Source organism: Megalobrama amblycephala, linkage group LG8 (genome assembly GCF_018812025.1).
Source record: "Megalobrama amblycephala isolate DHTTF-2021 linkage group LG8, ASM1881202v1, whole genome shotgun sequence".
Classification (NCBI taxonomy): Eukaryota; Metazoa; Chordata; class Actinopteri; order Cypriniformes; family Xenocyprididae; genus Megalobrama; species Megalobrama amblycephala.
This window is the reverse complement of record NC_063051.1, coordinates 2,932,356-2,959,945: the sequence shown is the minus strand read 5'-3', so window position 1 is coordinate 2,959,945 and position 27,590 is coordinate 2,932,356. Positions and strand designations below refer to the sequence as shown.

The 27,590-nt window shown below is 34.4% G+C and overlaps 1 protein-coding gene across 3 annotated transcripts in view; it reads right to left on the bottom strand.

Moving 5' to 3' along the window:
* Positions 1-414: 414 nt before the first annotated feature.
* Positions 415-27,590, bottom strand: part of LOC125273391 (zinc finger E-box-binding homeobox 2-like) — a 45,154-nt gene continuing 17,978 nt past the window's right edge. For 2 of the 3 annotated variants that reach the window (XM_048198684.1, XM_048198686.1), the window contains exons 3-9: positions 15,310-15,537; positions 12,553-12,753; positions 12,216-12,433; positions 12,023-12,131; positions 7,053-8,107; positions 4,266-4,449; positions 415-2,380 (exon numbers count right to left, since the gene is read on the bottom strand). In XM_048198684.1, the coding sequence (XP_048054641.1) occupies positions 1,884-2,380; positions 4,266-4,449; positions 7,053-8,107; positions 12,023-12,131; positions 12,216-12,433; positions 12,553-12,753; positions 15,310-15,537 (2,492 nt within the window). In that variant the 3' untranslated portion in view covers positions 415-1,883. Of the gene's footprint in view, positions 2,381-4,265; positions 4,450-7,052; positions 8,108-12,022; positions 12,132-12,215; positions 12,434-12,552; positions 12,754-15,309; positions 15,538-19,539; positions 19,897-27,590 lie in introns of those variants that run through there. The other variant, XM_048198687.1, reaches the window with a different exon arrangement.

Below are 27,590 nucleotides of genomic sequence, written 5' to 3'. Positions count from 1 at the left end.
GTCTTGGTCTCTTCTCTGAACCCAGAGACCACTATTTATGTTATAAAAATGTAAAACAACATCCGTTTGCAGACTGACTGACTTTAACCACACTGTTTAGCGTGTTTAGGTGGAGGCCTGAAATCAGTGCAGATTTGAGTCAGTAGTGTAAACGGGACCCCCCCCCCACCACGGTAAAGTGACACACTTACCTCAACGCCAGTCATTTCATGTCATTAGAAGGAAATCATTAAAATGAAAAGAAACGACTGGTGAGTTCAGTCCAGCGTTCCTGCCGTCCGATTTACGACCTGCGTGAATAATCGTGAAACTGCATTCTTCAGTCATTACAAATATTGTTTCTTGAGATTTGACTTTTAGAGCAAGATGATTATAGTGCAACACTCTTTGAAGAGCTAAATAAAAACTTGTGACTTTTTTTTTCAAAATATGTACAAATTTATTACAAAGATTATGTATTAACATTTTAACAAAGCTTAAAATTTGTATAAAAATAACACTGGTGAAAATACTGCACGGTTCTCGTGTGCAAGAAGCATTTTGGTCCATGTTTACAGGTAAACAGAATTTATAAAGAAGAAAAGCAGAGTAATAAATGAATGAAGACAGACTAAAAGCACCGTTTTCATTTTGATGTTGTTCTGTCAATGAAACTCTTGCATAAGTGGCAGAATGAAGCTGTTTCTGAGGTCGTATTCAGAGCAACACATAACAGACTATATATGCATATGTATTCCAGCTTATTTCTTTCTCAAAAAGACACTTTATGATAGTATTGCAACATGAACACTATTTAAAAACACATTATTTGATGCAAATATTTGGTCTGTGTTTGTTGAACTGCTCGTGCTGAAAAGAAGGTAAAACTTTGGTTTGAGGTTTTTATGTCTGTCATTATCAGGCCAATTGTACTGTTTTTCCAGTTCAGAGATGTCAAATCTGTGTTTAATCTTGTTCTGAGTTATAGTGCCGTCTGAGATAATTATGACATAGAAAACCATAAAAGCCATCCGAATGATCCATAATCTAACCAGTCATTAACAAACCCTCGATTGCTGCTGCTCGCCTGTGAATGCTGCTCAAATACTGGACTCTAAATACTTGTTTTATGATGAAATATTTCAGATTTCAATATCTTGTGTAAATATGGTCATGTTTCAATTTAAAATCAAACGAAAAAAACACACACATATATATATATATAGTATAAAAAAAAATGAAGCCTACTTTTAAAACCATTAAGATTTTTGCATCAACATTTTATAATGCATTTTTATATCAGCATAAATTAAAGGCAGTACAAATACCATGATGCATGTGCAATAAATATTTTTGCATTACTTTTGCATAATAAAGATGAGATTTTATATATTGCTTTATCATATTAGATTGATATAAAAATGATATAATATTGAATTTTTCCCCTTACAGTAATGGGATTTTAATGCCAGTGTGAAAACTCTTAATGGTCCTAAAAACAGGCATAATTTTCTTTATGCAAAATATAATTATATCATATTTAATTTTTTTCATTATTTTGATGCAAAAATGACCTATTCTTGGCAGTTTTTCTGAGATCATTCATTCTCATCTTTGCCCGTTGGCATTTATTGATTTCTTTAGTATATATTTAATCATTTCTTCTGAACTCGACTCATTTCTGCCTCTCAGTGATTTTCCGCTCTGGATTGTGGTGACGAATCAAGTCTTTGGAGAAGCGTGTGTTGGATTATATTTGGCACTGGATTGTGTTTGTTCACAGTTCGGTCCGACTGGCGCGAGGCACAGGCTTGAACACTAAAGACGAAGCGTATCCCAGAGTGTCAGTCAGTGAATGTGCGTCTTTCACATCTTTGGTAAACACTGGTGAAGAGTCCCTCTTCTCACTCCGTCTCGTCTTGATGTTGCTCGCTTCCAGAGGGTTTTTCCTCAGTCTCTTCCTTCATCTGTAGGGAAACCCCTTCCGTTCTCATCCCTCGACTGTAAACGTGGTTGCTGAGGGAGTTCTCCTCTTCCTCCTCCTCCTCGTCCTCCTCGTCGTCTCTGAACTCCAGCGCCGCTCCCTCCAGGCTGGAGTCGCTGAGAAAGGCGCCGCTGTCCTCCAGGGCCGAAGCGCGTCCCTCGGTGCCGCTGCGCTGCGTGACGGGGCTCAGGTAGGGAACGGCCGCGTCCTCTCCGGGCCCGTCCGGGTCACTGTCGCGACTGCAGAAGGCGTAGCGGTGGTTCATGTGCTGAGAGTACGAGCCCGAGTGAGAGAAGCGCTTGCCGCACTTGTCGCACTGATACGGCTTTTCTCCTGAGTGCAGACGGCTGTGTTCAATCAGATGATGCTTGTGTTTAAAGGCCTTCTTACAGGTTTGACACTCGTGGGGTCGCTTTCCTACAGGGGTCAAAGAGAACGTGTAGTTAGACTTCTGTCTTTCTCTGTCTATGTATAGTGTTTTTAAGTATCGTGTATCTAAATACTTAAGAATAAGTATATACAGTCAAACCAAAAATTATTCAGATATTTTTGATATATTTTGACTAGTGTGTGCAGGACACTATAGTTCATTTCTGTAAGTGAGGATAGCAAAATAAATTGTGACATATTATACCCAAAAATTCTTCATACAGTGGACTACCAGTAAAACTGATAAAGATTTGGGACTAAAAATGATTCAGACACTTTGTTCTGACCATGTTTTGCTGAAGTGTTATCTGACATAATTAAGATTAATTTTTTCTGACACAGTTTAACTCTGAGATCTTGTCATATTTTATTAGTGAATAAACTGTATTAATGAATGAAATGTTCAAGGTGTCTGAATACATTTTGGTTTGACTGTATATATATATATAATATGATAAAAAAGTACATGCTAAACATGCAAAAAAAAAAAAAAAAAATGACATGCTAAAAAATCATGTAATACTTAAAATAAATATATATTTAAAATATGATATTTTAAAAAGCAAAATGTGTGTGTGTGTGTATATATATATATATATATATATATATAAATAATTTAATTGACTATATATACTGTATATACTCACAATACTAAATATTTGTATACGATTTGTAAAGATTTATGTAAAATACTTGAAATTAGTTATATATGATAATGTATATATATATATATATATATATATATATAACATGATAAAAAGTATATGATATTTTAAAAATCAAAATGTTTATATATTAATATATGTAAATTTAATTGACTATATATACACTTAAAACACTATATATTTTTATACATATATAAGTATTTTTATATATATTTATATAAAATGCTTGAAATTAGTATATATATATATATATATATATATATATATATAAACTTTTTAGTTTATATATGTATTAATTTACTGTTTTACTATATTTTTAAGTAATATATATATATATATATATATATATATATATATATATAATAAATATTATATACATTATATATAAATAATAATTTTTTTTACTTATTTTAAGTATTATAAATAATATATATTTTAGTTTATATACATATAATATTTTTGGTTTATATATATTTATATTATTTTACTTAAGATACTTAATGCTAAAAAAAAAAAAAAAAAAAAAAAAAAAAAAAATATATATATATATATATATATATATATATATATATATATATGTGTGAAAAATAAATATATAAATGATATATAAATATAATATATTTTTAACATACATATATATGTACAGTTTATTCACTATAAGTTTAGTTTAAATAAAGTTTAGTTTATAGTTTAAAAAATGGTAATAAAATATGACGATCTCAGAGTTAAACTGTGTCAGAAAAAAATAATCTTAATTATGTCAGATAACACTTCAGCAAAACATGGTCAGGTCAAAGTGTCTGAATAATTATTAGTCCCAAATTTTTATCAATTTTACTGCTAATCCACTGTATGAAGAATTTTTGGGTATAATATGTCACAGTTTATTTTGCTATCCTCACTTACAGAAATGAACTATAGTGTCCTGCACACACTAGTCAAAATATATCAAAAATATCTGAATAATTTTTGGTTTGACTGTGTGTATATATATAATTTCAAGTATTTTTTATATTTACTTTTTAATTCATTTTTAACAGTGTTCATCCTCATTGACTTTAATTCATTTCATTCATTCGCCTGAACATGAAGGTGAGAGTAAATGATGACAGAATCTTTATGTTTGTCTGAACCTTTCATTCTTTCACAGAAGTTGTTGATGTTTGCAGATATTGAGTGTGTTGTGAACGCTGCGCTCGCGTCCGTACCTGTGTGCTCATATTTGTGGCGCAGCAGAGAGCTGCTCTTCTGGAAGGTTTTGTCGCAGATATCGCAGGCGTACAGTCCTTCCTCCGTCTTTTTCAGTCTCTTTCTCCCGGGGCCGATCTCTCCATCCATCCCATCATCCATCAGCGACAGATACTCCAGACCACCACGATTCATCGCTTCAGTCTGGACGCAGACGAGAAAAATTCTGAGTTGTTATTATTATTCAGTGTAGCATTCATTTCTGTTTTAATTAGATTAAAATGCACATGCATATGAGAGTGCATTAGACAATATGACAGATTCATTTAGCAGATGCACAATATCGTCATTGTTACGCTCCATCCAGTAAGACTAGATGACATTTCTTTCTAGATAAACAATCTTTACTAATTTAAATGTCAAGTATTTACAGTGTCCGCAGTGAAACGGTGTCATGTTGGCTGATGATATCAGTGTGCAGGCGTGTGGAAGCGGACACAAGCTCTTTTGCCCTTTGACATCGTGTGGAGGGAATTTCCCTCAGCGTCGCGTGTTTGTTTACAGCTCAAACAGAGGAAACTAATTCATCAAAAACTGCGAGCTCAGAGGAGAAAAGGGCACCGGGATGCTGCAGGTGTTGCAATATGAGGTGTTGGGTACGTGTGTGTGTGTGTGTGTGTGTGTGTGTGTGTGCAGGTTTGGCTGTACTTGTGAGGGCCAAATGTCACTTCACTTATATAGTGAAATATTACGACAACCGACTAGTGAAGACGTTGTTAAAAAGTTCAAAAGTCTTATATCATTAACCTGATATAAAATCGATGTTAGTCTATGCAATATCTTCACTAATATAGTGAAACACACACGAGTGTGTGTGTGTGTAAATGTTTCATATACTCCTTTTATGACTAAGAGTGTAAAATCAGTCTTTCTCATTCTAATATCATTTAATTTGATTCCCGACTACTAGTATTGTCAAAGAAAATTCAATAAATCTGATATTATATTAATTAACAAAATATAATTAATTCATTTTGAATTCATTTTTATAAGTTGCCTTTGCTAATTTAATTAAATAATTGGTGTTCAGATCATTAACTGTAAATACTTCACATGAAATCAAACCTTTTATGGCTTTTAGTCCATTTCTGACGAGTTTAAGAGCGTCTGATTGCTAAAATTGCATCATATTTAATATTTTTTAGCAGATAAACTGAATTATATTGTCGTCCAGCTATAATTTTCTAAATGCAACTATAAAGCATGATATTTAAAGAGTGTGTATTGTGAAAAGAGCTATACAAATAATTAAAAAAATTGTCTTCCATGAAAAAAAAAAAAAAACCCAAAAACTTCTTGCACTCGAGGGCGTTTTATTGCTCACTTTGATGCAAATCAAAGGCTTTTGGGTATTTAAAAAAGAGTAAATAATGTCAATATGTTTTGCCCCAACTTCCTGTTTAAACAGGAAATATATCTACACAGGATAGGAAACTATATGCTTGTCAAACCATCAAACCATTACATGGATGATCTTTTACATATTTAAAATCAATTTTATATTTTATTATACATATTTAAACTACATTTTGATTATAATTAATATCATATTTTTATACTTTATTATACATATTTAGACTACATTTTTGTTATATTACATTTTTATATTATTATACATAGAATATTTTGTAATGATGAATATCATATTATTTTTTTTTATTTTATTATACATATTTAGTATACATTTATATCATATGTTCTTTTTTATAATTGTTTGTATATTTTTAGAATACATTTTTGTTATATATATTTTTAGAATACATTTTGTTATATAATGAATATTTTTTTTTTCAATTTTTATATTTTTATTTATTTTATATTTTTTTAGAATAAAATGTGAAGATGAATATTATATATTTTTACACTTTTTTTAGACATATTTAGAATAAATTTTTGTTATAATGAATATCGTACTTTTATTTTCATATTTTAGTGTACATATTTAGAATACATTTTTGTTCTGATGAATATTATATTTTTATTTTTATATTGTATTATACATAGAATAAATTGTGAAGATGAATATTATATATTTTTACAATTTATTAGACATTTAGAATAATATTTTGTAATGATGAATATCATATTATTTTTTATTTATTTCATTATACATATTTAGTATACATTTATATCATGTTATTTTTTATAATTTATTCTACATTTTTAGAATACATTTTTGTTATAATGAATATTTTATTTTTAGTTTTTATATTTTATTATATATAGAATAAAATGTGAAGAAGAATATTATATATTTTTACAATTTTATTAGACATATTTAGAATACATTTTTGTTATAATGAATATTATATTTTTATTTTTATATTGTATTATACATATTTAGAAACAATTTCTATTGTATTGAATACCTTATTTTTTATTTTTTATAATTTATTATACATATTTAGAATACATTTCGGTTATAATGAATATCATATTTTTATTTTTAAATTTTATAATACATATTTAGAATACATTTTTGTTCTGATGAATGTCATTTTAATTTTATAATTTATTATACATATATAGAATGCATTTTTGTTATAATGAATATTATTTTTATTTTTTATATTGTATTTTACATATTAAGAAACAATTTCTATTGTATTGAATATCTTATTTTTATAATGTATCATACATATTTAGAACACATCTTTGATATAACGAATATCACATATTACATTTCTGCAGTAGTCTTTATTTTCAGTATTATATATCTGTGTGCCGTTATGAGTGTTTGCTCTCACCATAAATGAATGTCTTTCATGTTGGATTCTCTTCAGCATCGACTCTGACTCCGCCTCCACCATATACGCCACTGGAGACAGGAAGCCTGGGCTCGGTGTTGGTGGCGTGAGAGGAAGTGATGTCAGGCCGTTGTGTCCCGGGATCATGTGATTGAAGAGAGGGTAGCTGCTGAACACCGTGCTGCTGAACAGCGGCGATGCTGCATAAGCCCCGCCCACCTGCTGCTGGGAGGGCGGAGTCAGTCTCTTGAACGCGGTCTCGCCGTTGCGTCTTTCCTGGTGCGGCGAGTAACCGTTACAAGTTCTGGTCTCTCGTGGCACGGCGGAGGCCGAATGAGGTTTAGGGATGGACAAGTCTAAAGGTTCGTTCTGAATGTGATGACTTGATTGACGCGGCGATGTGTTGATTGACAGGTCCAGGTGAGGAGGAGAGCCAAACCGCGAGCCAATCAGGTGCTGGCGTTCAGGTAACGTCGGTGACGTCGGGCCGCCTTCTTCACCCGGCCAGTGTTTGTGCGGGGAATCTTGCGCTAGTTGCAAGGGCGTCGGTAAAGGCACGAGGATCTGCTGCGGGACCGAATGCCAAGACGCGCGCTGGGGCGACGACAGGTGCGCGTTGTTGCGCGCGGGCGATCTGTCGTTTTTGCGCGCCTCGTCTCCCACCTCCCGGCGGAGCATCTCCTGCAGCAGGTGTTCGAACTTACTGCGCGACTGCAGCAACGGCAGCAGCGTGGTGCCTTTGAACACGCCCGTCCTCATGGCCAGATCCTCCGCGGGGTCCCACGACCGGCTCAAAACGGGCACGGCGGACTCCAGCGGGTACTGGCCCAGCGCGCCGTACGGAGATCCCTTTCCTCGGCTGCCGTTTCTCCCGCCGACCACAGGGGGCGACGTGGGCGATGGGAAGATGTACGCGTGATGGGAGTGTCCGTTGAAATGAGCTCCGTTCGCCGCCGCGCCGCCGCTGAGGCACTTCTTGCTGCTGAGGTGTGAGCTGTAGGAGCCCGAGTGACTGAAACGCTTCTTACAGTTCGAGCACTCGTACGGCTTCTCACCTGCGCAGGAGAAACGAACATACAAAGATCGTCATTTTATCCTTTAAAACTGGACAGGTTCAAGGAACGAAAACGAAAACCGGAAACAAACTACATTTTTACCAGAACATAACCAGAAACGGAAACGAAATCAAATTTAATCGTAATTTAATCAAATTTAGAAACGCTAATATGAAATGGCCATTAAAACGTTCTTTTTTCGTTCTTTTTAATATTTTTAATTTGGCAGTCAACCAAAGTTAGGCTTCAGATTCACTTTAAATAATTCGTTTAGCATCTTATTTAGTTTTATTTCTAATAAATAAACCCGTTTCTCGTCTTGAATATAGCAGTAGCTGGAATGGCGTTAAAAAAGAAAAGAAATTGTTTTGGCTTGACGTAGCTATAGCTTGAATAGGCTGTTAACTTTAGAGGTTTTGTGGTCAAATAAAATATGGCACTTTTATTCATAATTTATGTTTATAAACATTATTAGCCTATATTATATATAGGCTAGGCTATTTGTAAACATTTTATTTTATTTACCGATAATTGACATTATTTCTGAATGTAATAATGTGACATATACGCGACATATCTTTTTTCCTCTCAGGAATAGCGTCGGTATTTTTAACCATGCAGCAAACATTTTAAAATATCTTGAAAAAATACTTTATAAACCTCTGATAGTTTTTCCTTTGGTTTAATAGGTTTACATTTGGACAGAATCTTGTTATTAAAGATAATTGTAGGCCTATTGGCTAAGACGGCAAATTCTCTCTTTGTTTTTAAATAAATAAAATTCTGTATGTATTAATATTATTATTATTATTAAGTAGGTTACATGCAAACAAAATAATAATAATTAATACGTTAATAATACAGAAGGAATGCTGGAACAGAAACGTTAAAATACCGATTCTGCTCGGAGTGAAATGACTGAATTTTTTAAGCCCTGCTTAAAACTCTTCTTCGATTATCAAAATGACATATTTAAATGTTTTTTCCTGTGTAAATACTTTAATGCCTTAAAATAGCTTGGATGTAACTCGACACCCTTGCTTCATTTAGTATACGCGGATTCATGAATATGCAAATTAGCCCCGCCTCCACTCGCTCACAGCAGCTCAGATTAACTGATCCACTCGCTCAGCTCTAGTAAACTCTACACAGTGGCGAGTGGAAATATTGGTTTAATTCAGCCATACACTGCATGTTTGAAGCAGAAAGTCAGTGGAGAAAAGCTCCGCCCTCTCGCTGACGGGATTGGTCACATGTTTGTGATGGTAGGAAACGGGTGTTTTTTGGCTCACTGCAGTTTAAATGAGAAAATACTGATGAATTTACACATGGCTTGTTTTAAAGCATATTAAAAACACCAAATTAAACACTTGATTTTCATTAACAGTATCTGATTGGTATATTTTTATTCTTATGCATGTTTCTTTATCATCATCTTTTATTTTTTGTTTTGTTCAGAATCATAATGGATGTGTTTGAGGAATTCACTGAATCTCATGAGAACTGTCAAAATATCTCCAGGTCACTTTTTCTATGGAAGCCCATTTCATAAAGTCATAATTATGAGAAAAAGTCAAAATTATAACTTACAAAGTAAAATTATAACAAAAGGTCATAATTATGACAAAACGTTTAATTTTATATACCATAATTCTTACTTTTTTATGCCATATTTCTAATTTTATATCCCATAATTCTGACTTTTTATGCCACATTTCTAAGATTTTATGCCATAATTCTTTTTATCATACTTTTTATCATATTTCTAATGTTTTATGCCATTATTTCTAACTTTATATCCCATAATTATGACTTTTTATCATATTTCTAACGTTTTATGCCATATTTCTAACTTTATATCCCATAATTCTGATGTTTTGTCATATTTCTAACTTTTTATGCCATATTTCAAACTTTATATCCCATAATTCTGACGTTTTATCATATTTCTAACGTTTTATGCCATATTTCTAACTTTATATCCCATAATTCTGACGTTTTATCATATTTCTAACTTTATATCCCATAATTCTGACGTTTTATCATATTTCTAACATTTTTTGTCATATTTCTAACTTTATATCCCATAATTCTGACGTTTGTCATATTTCTAATGTTTTATGCCATATTTATAACTTTATATCCCATAATTCTGACGTTTTATCATATTTCTAACATTTTTTGTCATATTTCTAACTTTATATCCCATAATTCTGACGTTTTTTGTCATATTTCTAATGTTTTATACCATATTTTGAACTTTATATCCCATAATTCTGACATTTTATCATATTTCTAACATTTTTTGTCATATTGCTAACGTTTTATGCCATATTTCTAACTTTATATCCCATAATTCTGACATTTTATCATATTTCTAATGTTTTTTGTCATATTTCTAACTTTATATCCCATAATTCTGACGTTTTATCATATTTCTAACATTTTTTGTCTTATTTCTAACTTTATATCCCATAATTCTGACGTTTTATCATATTTCTAAAATTTTTTGTCATATTTCTAACGTTTTATGCCATATTTCAAACTTTATATCCCATAATTCTGACGTTTTATCATATTTCTAACGTTTTTTGTCATATTTCTAACTTTATATCCCATAATTCTGACGTTTTTTGTCATATTTCTAATGTTTTATGCCATATTTCTAACTTTATATCCCATAATTCTGACGTTTTATCATATTTCTAACATTTTTTGTCATATTTCTAACTTTATATCCCATAATTCTGACGTTTTTTGTCATATTTCTAATGTTTTATGCCATATTTCTAACTTTATATCCCATAATTCTGACGTTTTATCATATTTCTAACATTTTTTGTCATATTTCTAACTTTATATCCCATAATTCTGACGTTTTTTGTCATATTTCTAATGTTTTATGCCATATTTATAACTTTATATCCCATAATTCTGACGTTTTATCATATTTCTATAATTTTTGGTCATATTTCTAACTTTATATCCCATAATTCTGACGTTTTTTGTCATATTTCTAACGTTTTATGCCATATTTATAACTTTATATCCCATAATTCTGACGTTTTATCATATTTCTATAATTTTTGGTCATATTTCTAACTTTATATCCCATAATTCTGACGTTTTTTGTCATATTTCTAACGTTTTATGCCATATTTATAACTTTATATCCCATAATTCTGACGTTTTATCATATTTCTAACATTTTTTGTCATATTTCTAACGTTTTATGCCATATTTATTACTTTATATCCCATAATTCTGACGTTTTATCATATTTCTAATATTTTTTGCCATATTTATAACTTTATATCCCATAATTCTGACGTTTTATCATATATCTAACATTTTTTGTCATATTTCTAACTTTATATCCCATAATTCTGACGTTTTTTGTCATATTTCTAATGTTTTATGCCATATTTATAACTTTATATCCCATAATTCTGACGTTTTATCATATATCTAACATTTTTTGTCATATTTCTAACTTTATATCCCATAATTCTGACGTTTTTTGTCATATTTCTAACATTTTATGCCATATTTCTAACTTTATATCCAATATTTTGACATTTTATCATATTTCTATTGTTTTTTTTGTCATATTTCTAACTTTATACGCCATACTTCTGACTTTTATGTCATACATATGATTTACCAAAGCATGATTTTTTAAAATTGTAATAAATTGTGTCCAGACAGGGTAATTAGTATGAAGAATATTTTTATTTTTATTTATAGTTTTTCCCCCTCACAGCGATAATAATATAGCATATAAATGTGCTTCAATTGCCTAAAAATAATGTCGAGGCAGAGAAGTGCTTATACTGATGTTCTTTATGCAGAATGTGATTCAGGGTGAACATGACGTGGTTATTTTTGGTGAGATTCACTGGTTGAGTTTCTTACCGCTGTGAATGCGCAGGTGCTCTTTGAGGTGATGCTTGTATTTAAAGGCCTTTCCACACTGATTACACTTGAACTTCCTGTTCTCCATACTGGTCTCAGACAAGGAATTCTGGGACATACGTGGAATCATGAGCAGTTAGCACATGTTGCGCGTCTGCATGCGTGTCATTGGTTATGCGTGTGTCTGCTGTACCTTCTCGTGGGTCTGGCTGTGCAGCGTCAGGTGCCGCTCCATCTGCGCGCGGTACGGCGTACTGAACCCGCAGAGAGGGCAGACGCTGTCTCCTCCGTCCCGGTCCTGGCAGAACTTCATATGTTCCCTCAGAGACGCGTCTCGCCGGTACGTCCGCTGGCAATACGGGCACGTCTGAACGGGCGCCTGTGGGCCGTCAGAGTTTAAGGGTCCGCCGTCTGAGGAAAGGGACATTGTGTGACGGTTTTGTACATTTCGGTTCAGTGTTGATTCAGTTCAGTTCAATCATGAAGCAAATTTGATTCAGCTATCAAAGCAGCGGCTCTTTAACCTTTACCTTTGCCCTCAGGTGACCCGTGTTCTCCCGGTGACCAGCAGACAGGTGACATGTCGTCGTGAACGCCGTCTAAATGGTACGCGCTCACGGACCCGTTGTGTTGTTGTACGTGAATCGGGCTGAGCAGGTGCGACACTTTCCTCAGCTGCACCATGGACTCGTAATGCGGCGCGTCGTCGATCACATGGGCGTCAGTCTGACCTGAGAGAGACACACGGCTGTTCGTATGACCACAATCTCTGAAGCTTTCAACACGGTAATGAATCACAGTACAAAAACAGGTGATGTCCTCTTTTTTTTGATAACAAAAAGAACCCTGATCTTGTAAACGCAACAAAACAACATACAATAAAATGTACAATATTTTTTGAAGGTACATCATTTTTTGTTTTATAGAGTGTTTATATTTTTTAATCATTTATTATTACTTGCATTACAGTACATTTACCCCCTAAAAAAATAATAAAATAAAATAAACAGAGCAGTGAATTCAACAATCTGAACGGTTGTTTGAAAGCATTTAAACACGGTTTTGTACTTTTATCAGTAATTTGTGTCCTCGTATCAGCCTGTTGTCATTCATTTAGATGTTTGTGAGGTTGTGTGACTCTCGTTATGAAAGATGCTTTAACTTGAGAGAAAATCTCTCGAATGTTGCACAAATTCTCCCTTGAAACCAATAAGACTAAAATACAAGCAGAAAGGCGTGAGGAGGGATGCCAGCGCTGCGACTGAGGACGATTTGTCAAATGTTTGCAGATGTTGGCATCGCGTTTCTCTCTCATGTGGCCGTGGAAGAGTCCGCGCGGTTCAGCGCCGTAAATAGGCTGTTGTAGGCGAACTCCGCGAGCGTTTGATCTCCGTCGAACAAAAGGGAAAACGCTCACACGCTCAGTTTTGATTTCAGAAGAGAGGACCATCACCTCGTTTGATGTGAGGAAATATTATGACGGTTCTCGTGGAGCTTGATGAGCACAGCAGTTTTATGTTTAAACTTTATCTGAGCGTCACTGACACGAATATCGTCAGAATCACGGAGGCGGTGGAAATGAGAGTCATTACAGCGATGATGATGATAATTACTCTTAAATGTGTCATGTCATATTGTGTGATTACACACACAGGAAGCTCACATGAATGTAGGGCACTGGTCTTTGACATGCTTCTAAAAGTCCCTGATTAAATAAAAAACACATGCAAAGTGCACACCTGTTCAAGAGTGAGAAAAACGCTTCATTAAAACTGGGTTTTAATGGCACTTTAGATCACTTTACACTAAAAAATGCTGGGTTAAAAACAACCCAAGATGGGTTATAAATGGACAAACCCTGCGAGTGGGTTGTTTTAACCCAGTGGTTGGGTTAAATGTTTTATTTAACTCAACTATAGTTTAAAAATGACTATATGGCTGACTTCAAATGAACCCGAAGTGTGTTGGAAATTAAAAATCAGACACATAATTACTAGAGGCAACAGTAATAATCAAAAGGTGAACATTTATTAATACGCAATTTAATAAATGTTTATTGTTTAATTATTATTCATTAAATTTATTAATAAATGTTCATTTCCAACATATTTTGGGTTCATTTTAAGCAAGAAATACAGTAATTTTAAACAATAGTTGAGTTAAATAAAACATTTAACCCAATCGCTGGGTTTGTCCATTTTCAACCCAACTTGGGTTGTTTTTAACCCAGTTTTTTAGAGTGTAGGCTACATTGAGTATGCTACATTGTTGTCACATGACATTATATTTTAATTTTTGTACAAAGTACTGACCTGTGCAAGGGTGAGAAAAACACTTTAGTTTTTTTAAGTGTTTAAAATTGGCATTATATATATATATATATATGTGTGTGTGTGTGATTTTTTAACTTGATATTTGACATTGTCAAAATTAAAAATGTGAAATAAAAATGCATGTCACTGATGTAGCACATTGTTGTTACATGACATTATTATTAACATACTTTTTTATTTGCATTTTTAATTTTTGTACAGACCCATTCAAAGGTGCAAATTTATTAAAATAAAATATATTTTTTGATAATTGTCCACTGTGTTTGGAGTGTAGTGTACTACTTCCTGAATGCTGCACTGAGTATGTACACTACACTCCAAACACAGTGGACAATTATCAAAAAAATATATTTTAATTTTATATAAATATATATATATATATATATAAAGAATCATGCCAATTTTAAAAATATTTTAAAGAAAAATTAGTGTTTTTCTCACCTTTGAATGGGTATATATATATATATATATAAATATATTTATTAAATTAAAATATATTTTTTGATCCTTGTCCACTGTGTTTGGAGTGTAGTGTACTACTTCCTGAATGCTGCACTGAAAATGTACACTAATATTTCCTCGAAATGATATGAAGCCGTCTGAAACATTTAACACTTTTATTTTTGCGACTTTGACCTAGACGTGCAGCATATGTGTGGCATCCAGACATCACTGTGGAAATGTTTTTTATTATTTTGCATTTTTGATCTGTGCAAACAAACTTTCGGTCTGATCAAGTAATGAGTGGGGAAAGAGTTTTCATCCATTTTTAATGCGGTATAGCGTCCTGAAATGGTTCTTGATGTTTCATTATAGTTTCTTCAGATCTTTTATTCTGGAGTATAAAAAGTTCTTCAAAAGATTCTCGTGTAACAACAGACTGTAAAAACCCTTTCGGTTTTAATTGGAGTCTTTGTTTCACCTCAAATTCCTGTCGGCCAGAGAGAGACTTACTGAACATGCTGCCGTCGCAGCGCTCGGGGTCTTTGCGGGGCGTGTTCTGGGTGTGGATCCAGCTCTCCGCCGGGGGACTCAGGGCACACGGGGCGGGACTGCCGGGCTCCGTCCCCTCGCTGGCCGTCAGGCTTACTTTATCCTGAGCATCTCTGCTGTCCAGAACCTCCATCCCCCAAACACTGCCCTCATCCTCCCCTTCAGAGCCCAGACAGCGCTCGATGTCACCTGACGACACAGACAACAGCGTTTCAGCAATGCTCAGTATCCAGTGTGAATGCAAACATTTTACAATTCAAAAAAAATTAAATTGCATTGCAGAAATTCGATCTAAGGAATGACTTTTATAAGTGTAACATCAACAGGTAATGTCTCATTAGTTAACATGAGCAATACATTCGTTTCAGTATCTATCAAATCTTTTGATGATTTTATCCAAATTGACTTGCATTGCATTAATTCATGAAGGTACAGTATATATTGATCAATTCCAAGGAAGTTTTGCCACAGTATTTATTTATGTATTCACTCATTTATTTGAAAATAATTATTTATTATTATATTATTTATTGAATTATTATAAAAAAGTAATGATGATAACAAAATTAACCTTCATGCACAACATGTAAAGAGTTTCAGGAATTTAATATAAGCAGTTTCAACCCTAGTTGTGAAGATTAAGATCTTGTGAGAAAAAAAAACGGAATAGATGAAAAAGCACGACAAGTGTGAACTTCTCAGAAAGCACAAATGCAACGTGTTTTTAAAGCAAATGAGTGAAAATGTGAGCAATGAGACTGTAAAGACTTTTTTGAGTGATTCAGCATTAGATAAAAGAATGAATCCTCACACACACACACACAGATGTGTGTTTAATGTTTGAATTTTTATTCGGCCTAATCGCTTAAACCTCGTAAAAAGTCACAAATGTGCAACATGAAGTTGATTAAACAGAGAACAGGCTGTGATTTACATCAGCTGGCTTTTATACATTTATAAATACACTTGAATGGATTGGCAGCCGCAGAATCACGGCATTATAATTTTCCCAAATGGGAATTGGGGTGTGCAGTATTTTGGGTGAAGAGCGCCTGAGAAAACGAAGGCCTGAAAGCTGTTAGGAGGACGACATATTTTTATTTAGTCTGCAAGAGACACGAGATCGCAGCTTTTTAAAGTTCAGTCGCGTAACCTATTTAATGTTTTTATATATTCATCAAGAACCATATGACTGAGCATCCGTGGGCGAAGCGAAATCGAGAGCGAACGCTTTCACATCGTGAAACTGGACATTATTTCTCATGCTTTGATCAACTTTAACTAGTAAATATGACATTTAATCATCAATTCATTTTTGCAATCACTCACTATAAAATTATCATTTTTATAAGCATTATTTTTTTGTTTCCCATAAACAGCAGTAAAGTGTTTTTGTGATGCATCTGTGCTTTCAATGTTTAATTAAATCTCTGAAATATTGCTGGTATCGTGGCACATAAATATTTTCCTCAATGTCAAAAATGCAAATGTAAAGAACTTGATTAATGCATATAAAATACTTGTTGGCACTCACGTAAAAGAGCTGAACTTTCAAGTACACTCGAGTGTAAAAATACCAGTGGCGTTAAAACAGCGCAGGACTGTGTTGTGGTCGATCTTTCATCATTCTGTGTGAGTTTATTAGTGTCTCTAATCAGTTGGTACTGCAGAGCAGGAAGCTAGAGTTTCAATTCGACTGTAATGGAACAAACAATGCAGTGCTGACGCATGCAGTGTGTGTGTGTGTGTGTGTGTGAAGACCCACTGCTGCTAACGCATGAGTAATACACCTCTGCTCAACGTATATGTCAAACACGTGCTGTTCCCACCGGTTCGCTGCGGAAGCATGCAAACACACACACACACTGCATATATTGATCAGGGTCTTTCCAGTTATGACTGTGCAAATCAGCGGCGATCGAACCCAGCAGCTTTCATTTCATATGGAAACACATGTTTGTATGTGTGTTATCGACACAATGACGGAATTTGCTTGTCATGACCTTAAAAACATGTTGATCTCAATGATATATTGCATGTGTGTGTGTGAGAGAGAGTGTGTGTGTGTCTATGCATATGAGGTTGAACTGAATTCACCCTATTTTTTGATGTGTTTGGAATGAAGTGTACTTCCTGAATACTGCACTGAGTATGTTCACTACTATCTACTATTTTCAATTTAACAAACGTTTGGTCTGATGAAAAAATGGGTCAAAAAAGAGCTTTGGACTAATATATATATATATATATATATATATATATATATATATATACAGCTATGGAAAAAATTAAGAGACCACTCCAAGTTCAGAAATCAATGTTAAGAGGTCTCTTAATTTTTTCCATAGCTGTATATATATATATATATATATATATATATATATATATATATACACACATATATATATGTATATATATATATGTATACATATATATATATACTTATATATTATAATTATATACTATAGTTATATATATATATATATATATATATATTTAATGTACTATATATATATATATATATATATATATATATATATATATATATATATAGTGTTGTCAAATTAATCACAATTAATCACATTTAACAAAAGTTTGTAAATATTCGTTTATATAGGTATATGTATATATGTATGTATATTATATATATATACACACACACACACACACATTTACAAACTTTTATGTTAAATGTGATTAATCATGATTAATAAATTTGACAGCACTAATATATTTTTGTATTATATTTGTGTGTGTGTGTGTGTGTGTGTGTGTGTGTAACATGTACTAATATATATAGTTTTGTAGATCTCTGTTCGTCTTCACTCGTGTTTCAGATATCCCATGATGCACCTGATGAATGAGCGATCAGAGCTGGAATCTGAACAACAACGAAGAAGCTCAAACAGACGAGAGTTTTCATTTGTGTCGTGTTTTCTACATCATTCCCGTTTGTGATAATTTTAGAATTTTCAGAAAGTTGTGTATATTATTAATATTAAAGAATAAATGGATGAATCTAAACTAGTGATCAATGTCATGCTTTTGCCCTGAGAATGTTTTTGTTAGTGTCAGAACTATTTATACATTTTTTGTTCGGCTGTCTGATCTGAGTATTTCCATGCATTAATGTGTTTTAAATGAATATGTCATCATAAGCGATGGCGCAGGGGTTTCCCTGTCAGCGCAGCAGGGGTTGTGAGCGCAGCAGAACCGGGCCTGCTCCGCATTACAGAGTAATTTGCTGGAGTGACAGCGGCCGCATCCATCAGGACGGCTCACATTATCTGTCTGATTCAAACACATTCCTCACTGCGTGTGTGTGTGTGTGTGTGTGAATCACTGAACCGCTTCTCAGATGATGGTTTAATGGCAGACGTCATGGAAAATATGCATATTTGTTATCGGTGATAGTTGAACTGTCACATAATAAAAAAATATTGAAATTTTTAAATATCTTTATGTTTTTATTTCTCTTTGCCAATTAAAGTTTAATGCTTTTTTTTGGTCCCAATCTTTACTAAATGAAAATTGCATGTAAAAAAAACAAGGTGTTTTCTTCTCTCATCTTATTTTAGTAATTTTATCTGAATCATGAACTGCTGCGTTTCTATCTGATCCATGTTCTGAAGATATTTACAAAACATCCACTTATATTTTACGTGTTCAGCTGGAAAATAAAAAGTGAAGTAGATATTCTTATCTGAGTGAGTTTATAGTTTATCTCAGGAAACAGTTCAGTATGCACTTCACACCTTTACTTTTCCTTTTTAAAAGCATGTGGTTACATTGAGGTGAAAACATCAGACGGGAATTAGAAACGAGCAGCAGTAGGAGTATCGGTGTCGTTTGATGCTGGATGGAGGCGTTTCAAAACTTTCGTTTCTTGCCAACACAAAATCCACACTATTTCATTCTACTCTCATTTATTTACTCACCTAAAACAGCCGTTGAATGACAAAACATGAATTATGAGCATGAAAGTGTGAGGCGAAGAACACAAGAAGGAAGCAGTGCGTTCAAAAAGAAGATGTGTCATTTTAACCCGTGCAACTTACTAGAACAAGCTGCTGGTTTAAAAGGTCAAGTTGCAAATATTATGATGAGCAACAAGAGCTTCGCCACACAGAAAATAGCAAAGGTCACAGCAGACACAATCTGCATTAAAAGCCAAACCACATGTACTTTTACCTTCGGCGAGGTCACGTGCGCCGCGATCCGTGATTAGTATCCTTTCAGAAAATATCCAACAATTCGAACGTCTCGGAGAAGTTCAACAACACGCAGTGAATTGTCTGACTCGGCTATTTTCACATTATGACAATGAGTCACAGACACACCACATCACAGCTTCAACGCCTCCCACGGCTCTCATACTATAGAAACGTCATCCGCACAATCCACGGCACAGCCTCCGCTTGTCCCAGAAGCCGGGGTCACATGTGCCAAAACACACCGTACTTATCGTTTGTTGCTGTTTGCATACGAGTGTCTTGTAAGTCATGGGGAAGGTCAGTCATTTCACGTACGCTCTGATAAGGTCTGATAACAGCCTGCTTCCTCAGCTGAACGCAGGTGCCCGACGCTTATGACAAGCATCACCTTCTTTCAGTGTGTGTCACTCGCAGGACGTGCGGGGCGAGAGGGCTTATTTCTCCTTCACACTCCACTTACTGTACTGACTCGGTTTCAGATGTTTCTCCTAAAATTCATTAAGAGAAATAAAAATAGACACAAATGGCTCAAGGGTTGTGAACATGCTTACAGACAATTTACAGGACTTGAATATTCAATTGGACATGAGAATGTATTTTGCTTTATTTCATTATGTATGTATATATATATATATATGTATATATATGGTACAACGGGGCTAGAGGCACACCTTAAGAAAAATTTGCTTTTCATTACTCCCATAGTGTATGACTGCAAAACAAAATTTATGGAGCAACAGATTTTGTGTGAAAATGAATCATAAAAGTGGTTTGTTTTGTTTAGAAATCGTATAAATGTATGAGGTGGCGAGGGCCTTTTACCCCACAGACACAGTATTGATAAAAATACTTCAGCTAAAATGATGTTTTTAATAATGTCTAAGTTAATACTTGATCAAATCACTTTAGCAACATTTGGACTATTTTTTTTTTTTTTTTTGATAAATAAAAGAAAATTCATCCAGCTGTTTATTATCATGTTAATTATTGTCTTTTGCCCTGACAGCGGGGGCGCTGTTTACCCCAAACACCATACTTTTACATGTTCTTCTGTTGCTTTAATTACCTTGAACAAAACTGAAAACCATTAACAAGACCTTTGTCTCAAAATATAGTCAATTATTTCAGCAATTCTCATTTGCTACATAAATCTACGACATTTTTAAAAACATCAAATATTTACGGAGCCACGCACATTACACGCAGGAAAAAAGTAAATTGTTCACATGATTTACTGTTTCGTTTCCTCGGTTTTCTAAATCGTGCCGACAATTTACTATTTAGTTTCCTCAATTTGCTAAATCACATGGACAATTTACTATTTTGTTTCCATGATTTCCTAAATCGTGCGCATGATTTCTATCTCGTTTCCTCGAATTCTTAAATCGTGCACATGATTTCTATTTCGTTTTTTCGAATTCTTAAATCGTACACATGATTTCTATTTCATTTCCTCAATTTGCTAAATCGTACGCATGATTTCTATTTCGTTTCCTCAATTTGCTAAATCGTGCACATGATTTCTATTTCGTTTCCTCGATTTCCTAAATCGTGCACATGATTTCTATTTCGTTTCCTCGATTTCTTAAATCGTGCACATGATTTCTATTTCATTTTTTCGAATTCTTAAATCGTGCACATGATTTCTATTTCGTTTCCTCAATTTGCTAAATCGTGCACATGATTTCTATTTCGTTTCCTCGATTTCTTAAATCGTGCGCATGATTTCTATTTCGTTTCCTCGATTTCTTAAATCGTGCACATGATTTCTATTTCGTTTCCTCGATTTCCTAAATCGTGCACATGATTTCTATTTCGTTTCCTCGAATTCTTAAATCGTGCACATGATTTCTATTTCGTTTCCTCGATTTCCTAAATCGTGCACATGATTTCTATTTCGTTTCCTCGATTTGCTAAATCGTGCACATGATTTCTATTTCGTTTCCTCGAATTCTTAAATCGTGCACACGATTTCTATTTCGTTTCCTCGAATTCTTAAATCGTGCACATGATTTCTATTTCGTTTCCTCGATTTCCTAAATCGTGCACATGATTTCTATTTCGTTTCCTCGATTTCCTAAATCGTGCACATGATTTCTATTTCGTTTCCTCGATTTCTTAAATCGTGCACATGATTTCTATTTCGTTTCCTCGATTTCCTAAATCGTGCACATGATTTCTATTTCGTTTCCTCGATTTCCTAAATCGTGCACATGATTTCTATTTCGTTTCCTCGATTTCCTAAATCGTGCACATGATTTCTATTTCGTTTCCTCGATTTCTTAAATCGTGCACATGATTTCTATTTCGTTTCCTCGATTTGCTAAATCGTGCTCATGATTTCTATTTCGTTTCCTCGAATTCTTAAATCGTGCACATGATTTCTATTTCGTTTCCTCGATTTGCTAAATCGTGCACATGATTTCTATTTCGTTTCCTCGATTGGCTAAATCGTGCACATGATTTCTATTTTGTTTCCTCGATTTGCTAAATCGTGCATACGATTTCTATTTCGTTTCCTCGATTTGCTAAATCGTGCACACGATTTCTATTTCGTTTCCTCGATTTGCTAAATTGTGCACATGATTTCTATTTTGTTTCCTCGATTTGCTAAATCGTGCACACGATTTCTATTTCGTTTCCTCGATTTGCTAAATCGTGCACACGATTTCTATTTCGTTTCCTCGATTTGTTAAATCGTGCGCATGATTTCTATTTCGTTTCCTCGATTTGCTAAATCGTGCACACGATTTCTATTTCGTTTCCTCGAATTCTTAAATCGTGCGCATGATTTCTATTTCGTTTCCTCGAATTCTTAAATCGTGCACATGATTTCTATTTCGTTTCCTCGATTTGCTAAATCGTGCACATGATTTCTATTTCGTTTCCTCGATTTGCTAAATCGTGCACATGATTTCTATTTTGTTTCCTCGATTTGCTAAATCGTGCACACGATTTCTATTTCGTTTCCTCGATTTGCTAAATCGTACGCATGATTTCTATTTCGTTTCCTCAATTTGCTAAATCGTGCGCATGATTTCTATTTCGTTTCCTCGATTTGCTAAATCGTGCGCATGATTTCTATTTAGTTTTTTCGAATTCTTAAATCGTGCACATGATTTCTATTTCGTTTCCTCGATTTCCTAAATCGTGGCCATGATTTCTATTTCATTTCTTCGATTTCCTAAATCGTGCGCATGATTTCTATTTTATTTCCTCGATTTCCTAAATCGTGCGCATGATTTCTATTTTGTTTCCTTGATTTCCTAAATCGTGGCCATGATTTCTATTTCGTTTCCTCAATTTGCTAAATTGTGAGCATGATTTGCTATTTTGTTTCCTTGATTTATAAACTGTGTGTATGATTTATCAAATCGAGGGAACGAATTAGTAAATTCGTTCCCTCGATCTGCTGTCCGCGATCACGTTAAAGATCGGCCAAATTTCCACGTTCATCTTAAAAAATGGATGTTTTGGAAAGTGCAGCAAGTTCTTCTGCCATCTAGTGGTTTAGTTTTGAGATCTCTGACGTTTAATGGCAGACTTTGACGTCTTGGCAAAGCAAAACTTTTCTGGACATTATTGAGATCTCTCCTGAGACACGTGTGAGATTGCTGGGGTCTTTTCATTAGGACAAAAAGCTGATAACCACATTTGTTTTCCATTAATTTTTTTGTTTTAAAGAAACAACTGAGATATTAAAAAGATTTGTTTCTTGTGACAGAGATATTGGGAGTGTGTGAAGCTTCATCAGATGAGTTCCAAACCCGTAAGAACAATGAATCACTCATGACATCCCTTCATCTCCAGCACAGCAGTAGATTAATGGAGAGCCAATGAATCTCATGTGTGTCTGTCAGAAGAGATCTCAACAATGTCTCAAACGAGGCTCTTGTTTGCCCAGAAACCAATGTTTCAGATCAAGCTGGTCCTGAATGATGTTTCTGTTTCTCTTTCTTCGAACCCAGCGTTTTTTTCTGTCCTCTGGGATTTTAGGAGAAACATCTGAAACCAAACTGATATTTCAGTAAAAGATAACAGATATAATTCCATGAAAGAGCAATACATCTGTACTCTAGGAATAGTGAAATGATGTTCGTCTGTGCATTTGTGTTCAGAAGAAATCTGCAATCCAGTTCAAATGTGCTCTACTTAAACACACACACACGCCGCTGTTTCTCAAGTGTTTTTCTTTCGCCTCATCAATAATTATAGACGCTTCATGCTCAGTTTGTTTTCTTTTAAAGCCACACAAACAAATACCCAGTCATCAAATCTGTCAGTTTTGTAAATGTTAATGTGATTCATCAGATCGAGTGTCTAACATGATTTTTTCTCTTCACAAACATCACAGTTCTTCCTCACGTCTGAAGTGTCAGTGCGTTTAAATCAGGTGATTTCTAGTATCTGTATAAAGTCAGTTCATAGGTGTAGAGAATCACTAGCAACACCAGCCACAAACAAACAAACAAACAAACAAACACAAACCAGAGTTTTCTAGTGTTTTAACAGTTAAATCTTTTTCTGAAATGTTTTGTTTGTGCATCTTTCTTTGACACTTGATATTTGATAGTTTAAAGTTAATTATTAAAACTAAACAGCAGTCAAAACCCATAAAATATGTTTCATTTTTAAAGTGTGCAGTTAAACAGTTTTAAACAGTTAAATCTCAACTAATGTCTTTTTCTGAAAAGTTTTGTTTGTAAAGTATATTTGATTTTTTATATTGACATTGAATGAAAAACAAAAACCCCACCAATATATTTTCAAAATATCCACTGGAACAACTTGAGGATGACTAAATGATGCCGCAATATTCATTTTATTCTACTTGGACATTTTCTGGTGTGTAAATGCACGTTTTCATTAGTTATGCATGATCACATGAGGCCTTCGATTACAGTAAAGTGCAGTAAAACACCTCTGTGTTCGCAGTCCCTGGTTTAGTGAACTGAAGAAGTGCCCTAAACATACACAAGCGAAGTAAGTGACTTTTTATCCAATCCTTTTCCACACAGAAAGCCCGATTCTGGATCTGCTGCTGCGTCGCTCAACTCTACACAGTGACTTGATGACAGCAAGTACTGAACTGAGAATGCAAAACACTCTCCATCAGGGTTGGCCCCGCTGAATCACATATTTCAGGGTTTCCCGTAAATGCCACGGGAAGAAACACCTTCAGCTCTGACCAGACCCGGCGAGCGCAGAGAACGACAGACTGCAAAGGTGTGATTTAGCAAACCAAAAAAAAACAACAACCAAAACCTGAAAACATGCTGTTAAGAAAGTGTTTGCATGAAGATGAGAGGAGTAGGATGTTAGTATGTCACGAGCGTGTGTGAGTGAAAATGACAAGGGAGAGACGCTCGACCCCTGACTCAGATGGTGCGAGATATTCAAACGACAGCGGCGGAAATTCCCTGCGCTGAAATCTGGCCAGAAGCACGATGACAAAGAGTTTTTCGCAGCACACGGCGCTGTGCTTTATGACAGCATGCCGTATTGAGCAGATCTCGGCTTCTTTTTCTGCTATAGAGATCATTCAAACCAGGAGTGTGAAATGGCTCGAAATAAACTGGTTAGAACTGACCTAACTTGGCTTGTTGGGGCTGTGGGTGAAAAAGGAAATGATATCAGTAGATTTTATCATTAAAAAACAACATCATACAGCAGTTTATGTATGGTGTGTGCACATACAGGGAGAAGAAATATTTTAACATTTGCCATGAAAGTGTATTTCGTATTATTTCATTAATAAATACTTTTTTGTTGAATTTTATCTCTCTTCATGTCACTTCTCTGATTGCATGTAAAATTCAAATCTATTTTGTAAATACATGTTTTTTGTGAACGATTCATCCATGCACGTTTCATTTTTGATCTTATAATCCACTGCATTCAGATCTGCCTTCACTTTTTAATGCAGACAACTCAAAATCCAGTGAACAACTGATGATCTGAAAAAGGTTTTTAAGATAATCATTTGGATGATTGCCATGATACAAAAGAAAATATCTGTCACTATTTCCACTTCAAGCCACCAAAACAAACCCAGCTGACAAAAATTTGTTCTAAGAATGTTTGGCAAACGTCATGTGACCATTAGTTCTAAATGTTCTCTGAATGTTCGACATTTTTAAATGTTTACTGTTTTTTCTTGGTTATGCGAACGTTAAGTGAACATTCCATTTTATCATTCATTATGGAAACGTTTTAGAGTGTTCCAAGAACATTCAAATGTAACAAGTGTAACATTTAAAAAAAACATACACTCTAAAAAATGCTGGGTTAAATGTTTGACCCAACCTGCTGGTCAGTTTTATTTAACTCAACTATTATTTAAAAATGACTATATGGCTGGCGTAAAATGAACACAAAATAGGTTGGAAATTAAAAATCACACATAATTACTAGAGGCAACAATAACAACCAAAAGGTGAACACTTATTAATACGCAATTTAATAAATGTTTATTGTTTAATTATTATTCATTAAACATATTCATAAATCATTTATCAAACATTAATAAATGTTAATTTCCAACATACTTTGGGTTCATTTTAAGCAACAAATATAGTGATTTTAAACAATAGTTGAGTTAAATAAAACTACCCAGCAGCAAATGTTGGGTTAAAACATCCCATTCACTGGGTTAAAATGACCAAATTGCTGGGTTAAAACAAAATATCCCAATTGCTGGGTTAAAACAACCCATTTGCTGGGTTAAAACATCCCATATGCTGGGTTAAAACATCCCATTCACTGCCTTAAAACATCCCATTGGCTGGGTTAAAACATCCCAGTCGGTGGGTAAAAACAACCCATTCACTGGGTTAAAAACAACCCATTCGCTGGGTTAAAACATCCCAATTGCTGGGTTAAAAGATCCAATTCAGTGGGTTAAAAACAACCCATTCGCTGGGTTAAAACATCCCTTTTGCTGGGTTAAAACATCCCATTCGCTGGGTTAAAAGATCCAATTCGCTGGGTTAAAACATCCCATTTGCTGGGTTAAAACATCCCTTTTGCTGGGTTAAAACATCCCATTCGCTGGGTTAAAAGATCCAATTCGCTGGGTTAAAACATCCCATTTGCTGGGTTAAAACATCCCTTTTGCTGGGTTAAAACATCCCATTGGCTGGGTTAAAAACAACCCATTCATTGGCTTAAAAGCAACCCATTTGCTGGGTTAAAACATCCCAGTCGGTGGGTAAAAACAACCCATTCACTGGGTTAAAAACAACCCATTCGCTGGGTTAAAACATCCCAATTGCTGGGTTAAAAGATCCAATTCAGTGGGTTAAAAACAACCCATTAGCTGGGTTAAAACATCCCTTTTGCTGGGTTAAAACATCCCATTCGCTGGGTTAAAAGATCCAATTCGCTGGGTTAAAACATCCCATTTGCTGGGTTAAAACATCCCTTTTGCTGGGTTAAAACATCCCATTCGCTGGGTTAAAAGATCCAATTCGCTGGGTTAAAAAATCCCAATTGCTGGGTTAAAAGATCCAATTCAGTGGGTTAAAAACAACCCATTTGCGGGTTAAAACATCCCATTCACTGCCTTAAAACATCCCATTGGCTGGGTTAAAACATCCCAGTCGGTGGGTAAAAACAACCCATTCACTGGTTTAAAAACAACCCATTCGCTGGGTTAAAACATCCCAATTGCTGGGTTAAAAGTTCCAATTCGCTGGGTTAAAACATTCCATTTGCTGGGTTAAAACATCCCATTTGCTGGGTTAAAAAAAAACCCCCACTGGGTTAAAAACAACCCATTCGCTGGGTTAAAACATCCCAATTGCTGGGTTAAAAGATCCAATTCAGTGGGTTAAAAACAACCCATTCGCTGGGTTAAAAACAACCCATTCGCTGGGTTAAAAACAACCCATTCTCTGGGTTAAAACAACCCATTCGCTGGGTTAAAACATCCCTTTTGCTGGGTTAAAACATCCCATTCGCTGGGTTAAAAGATCCAATTCGCTGGGTTAAAACATCCCTTTTGCTGGGTTAAAACATCCCATTCGC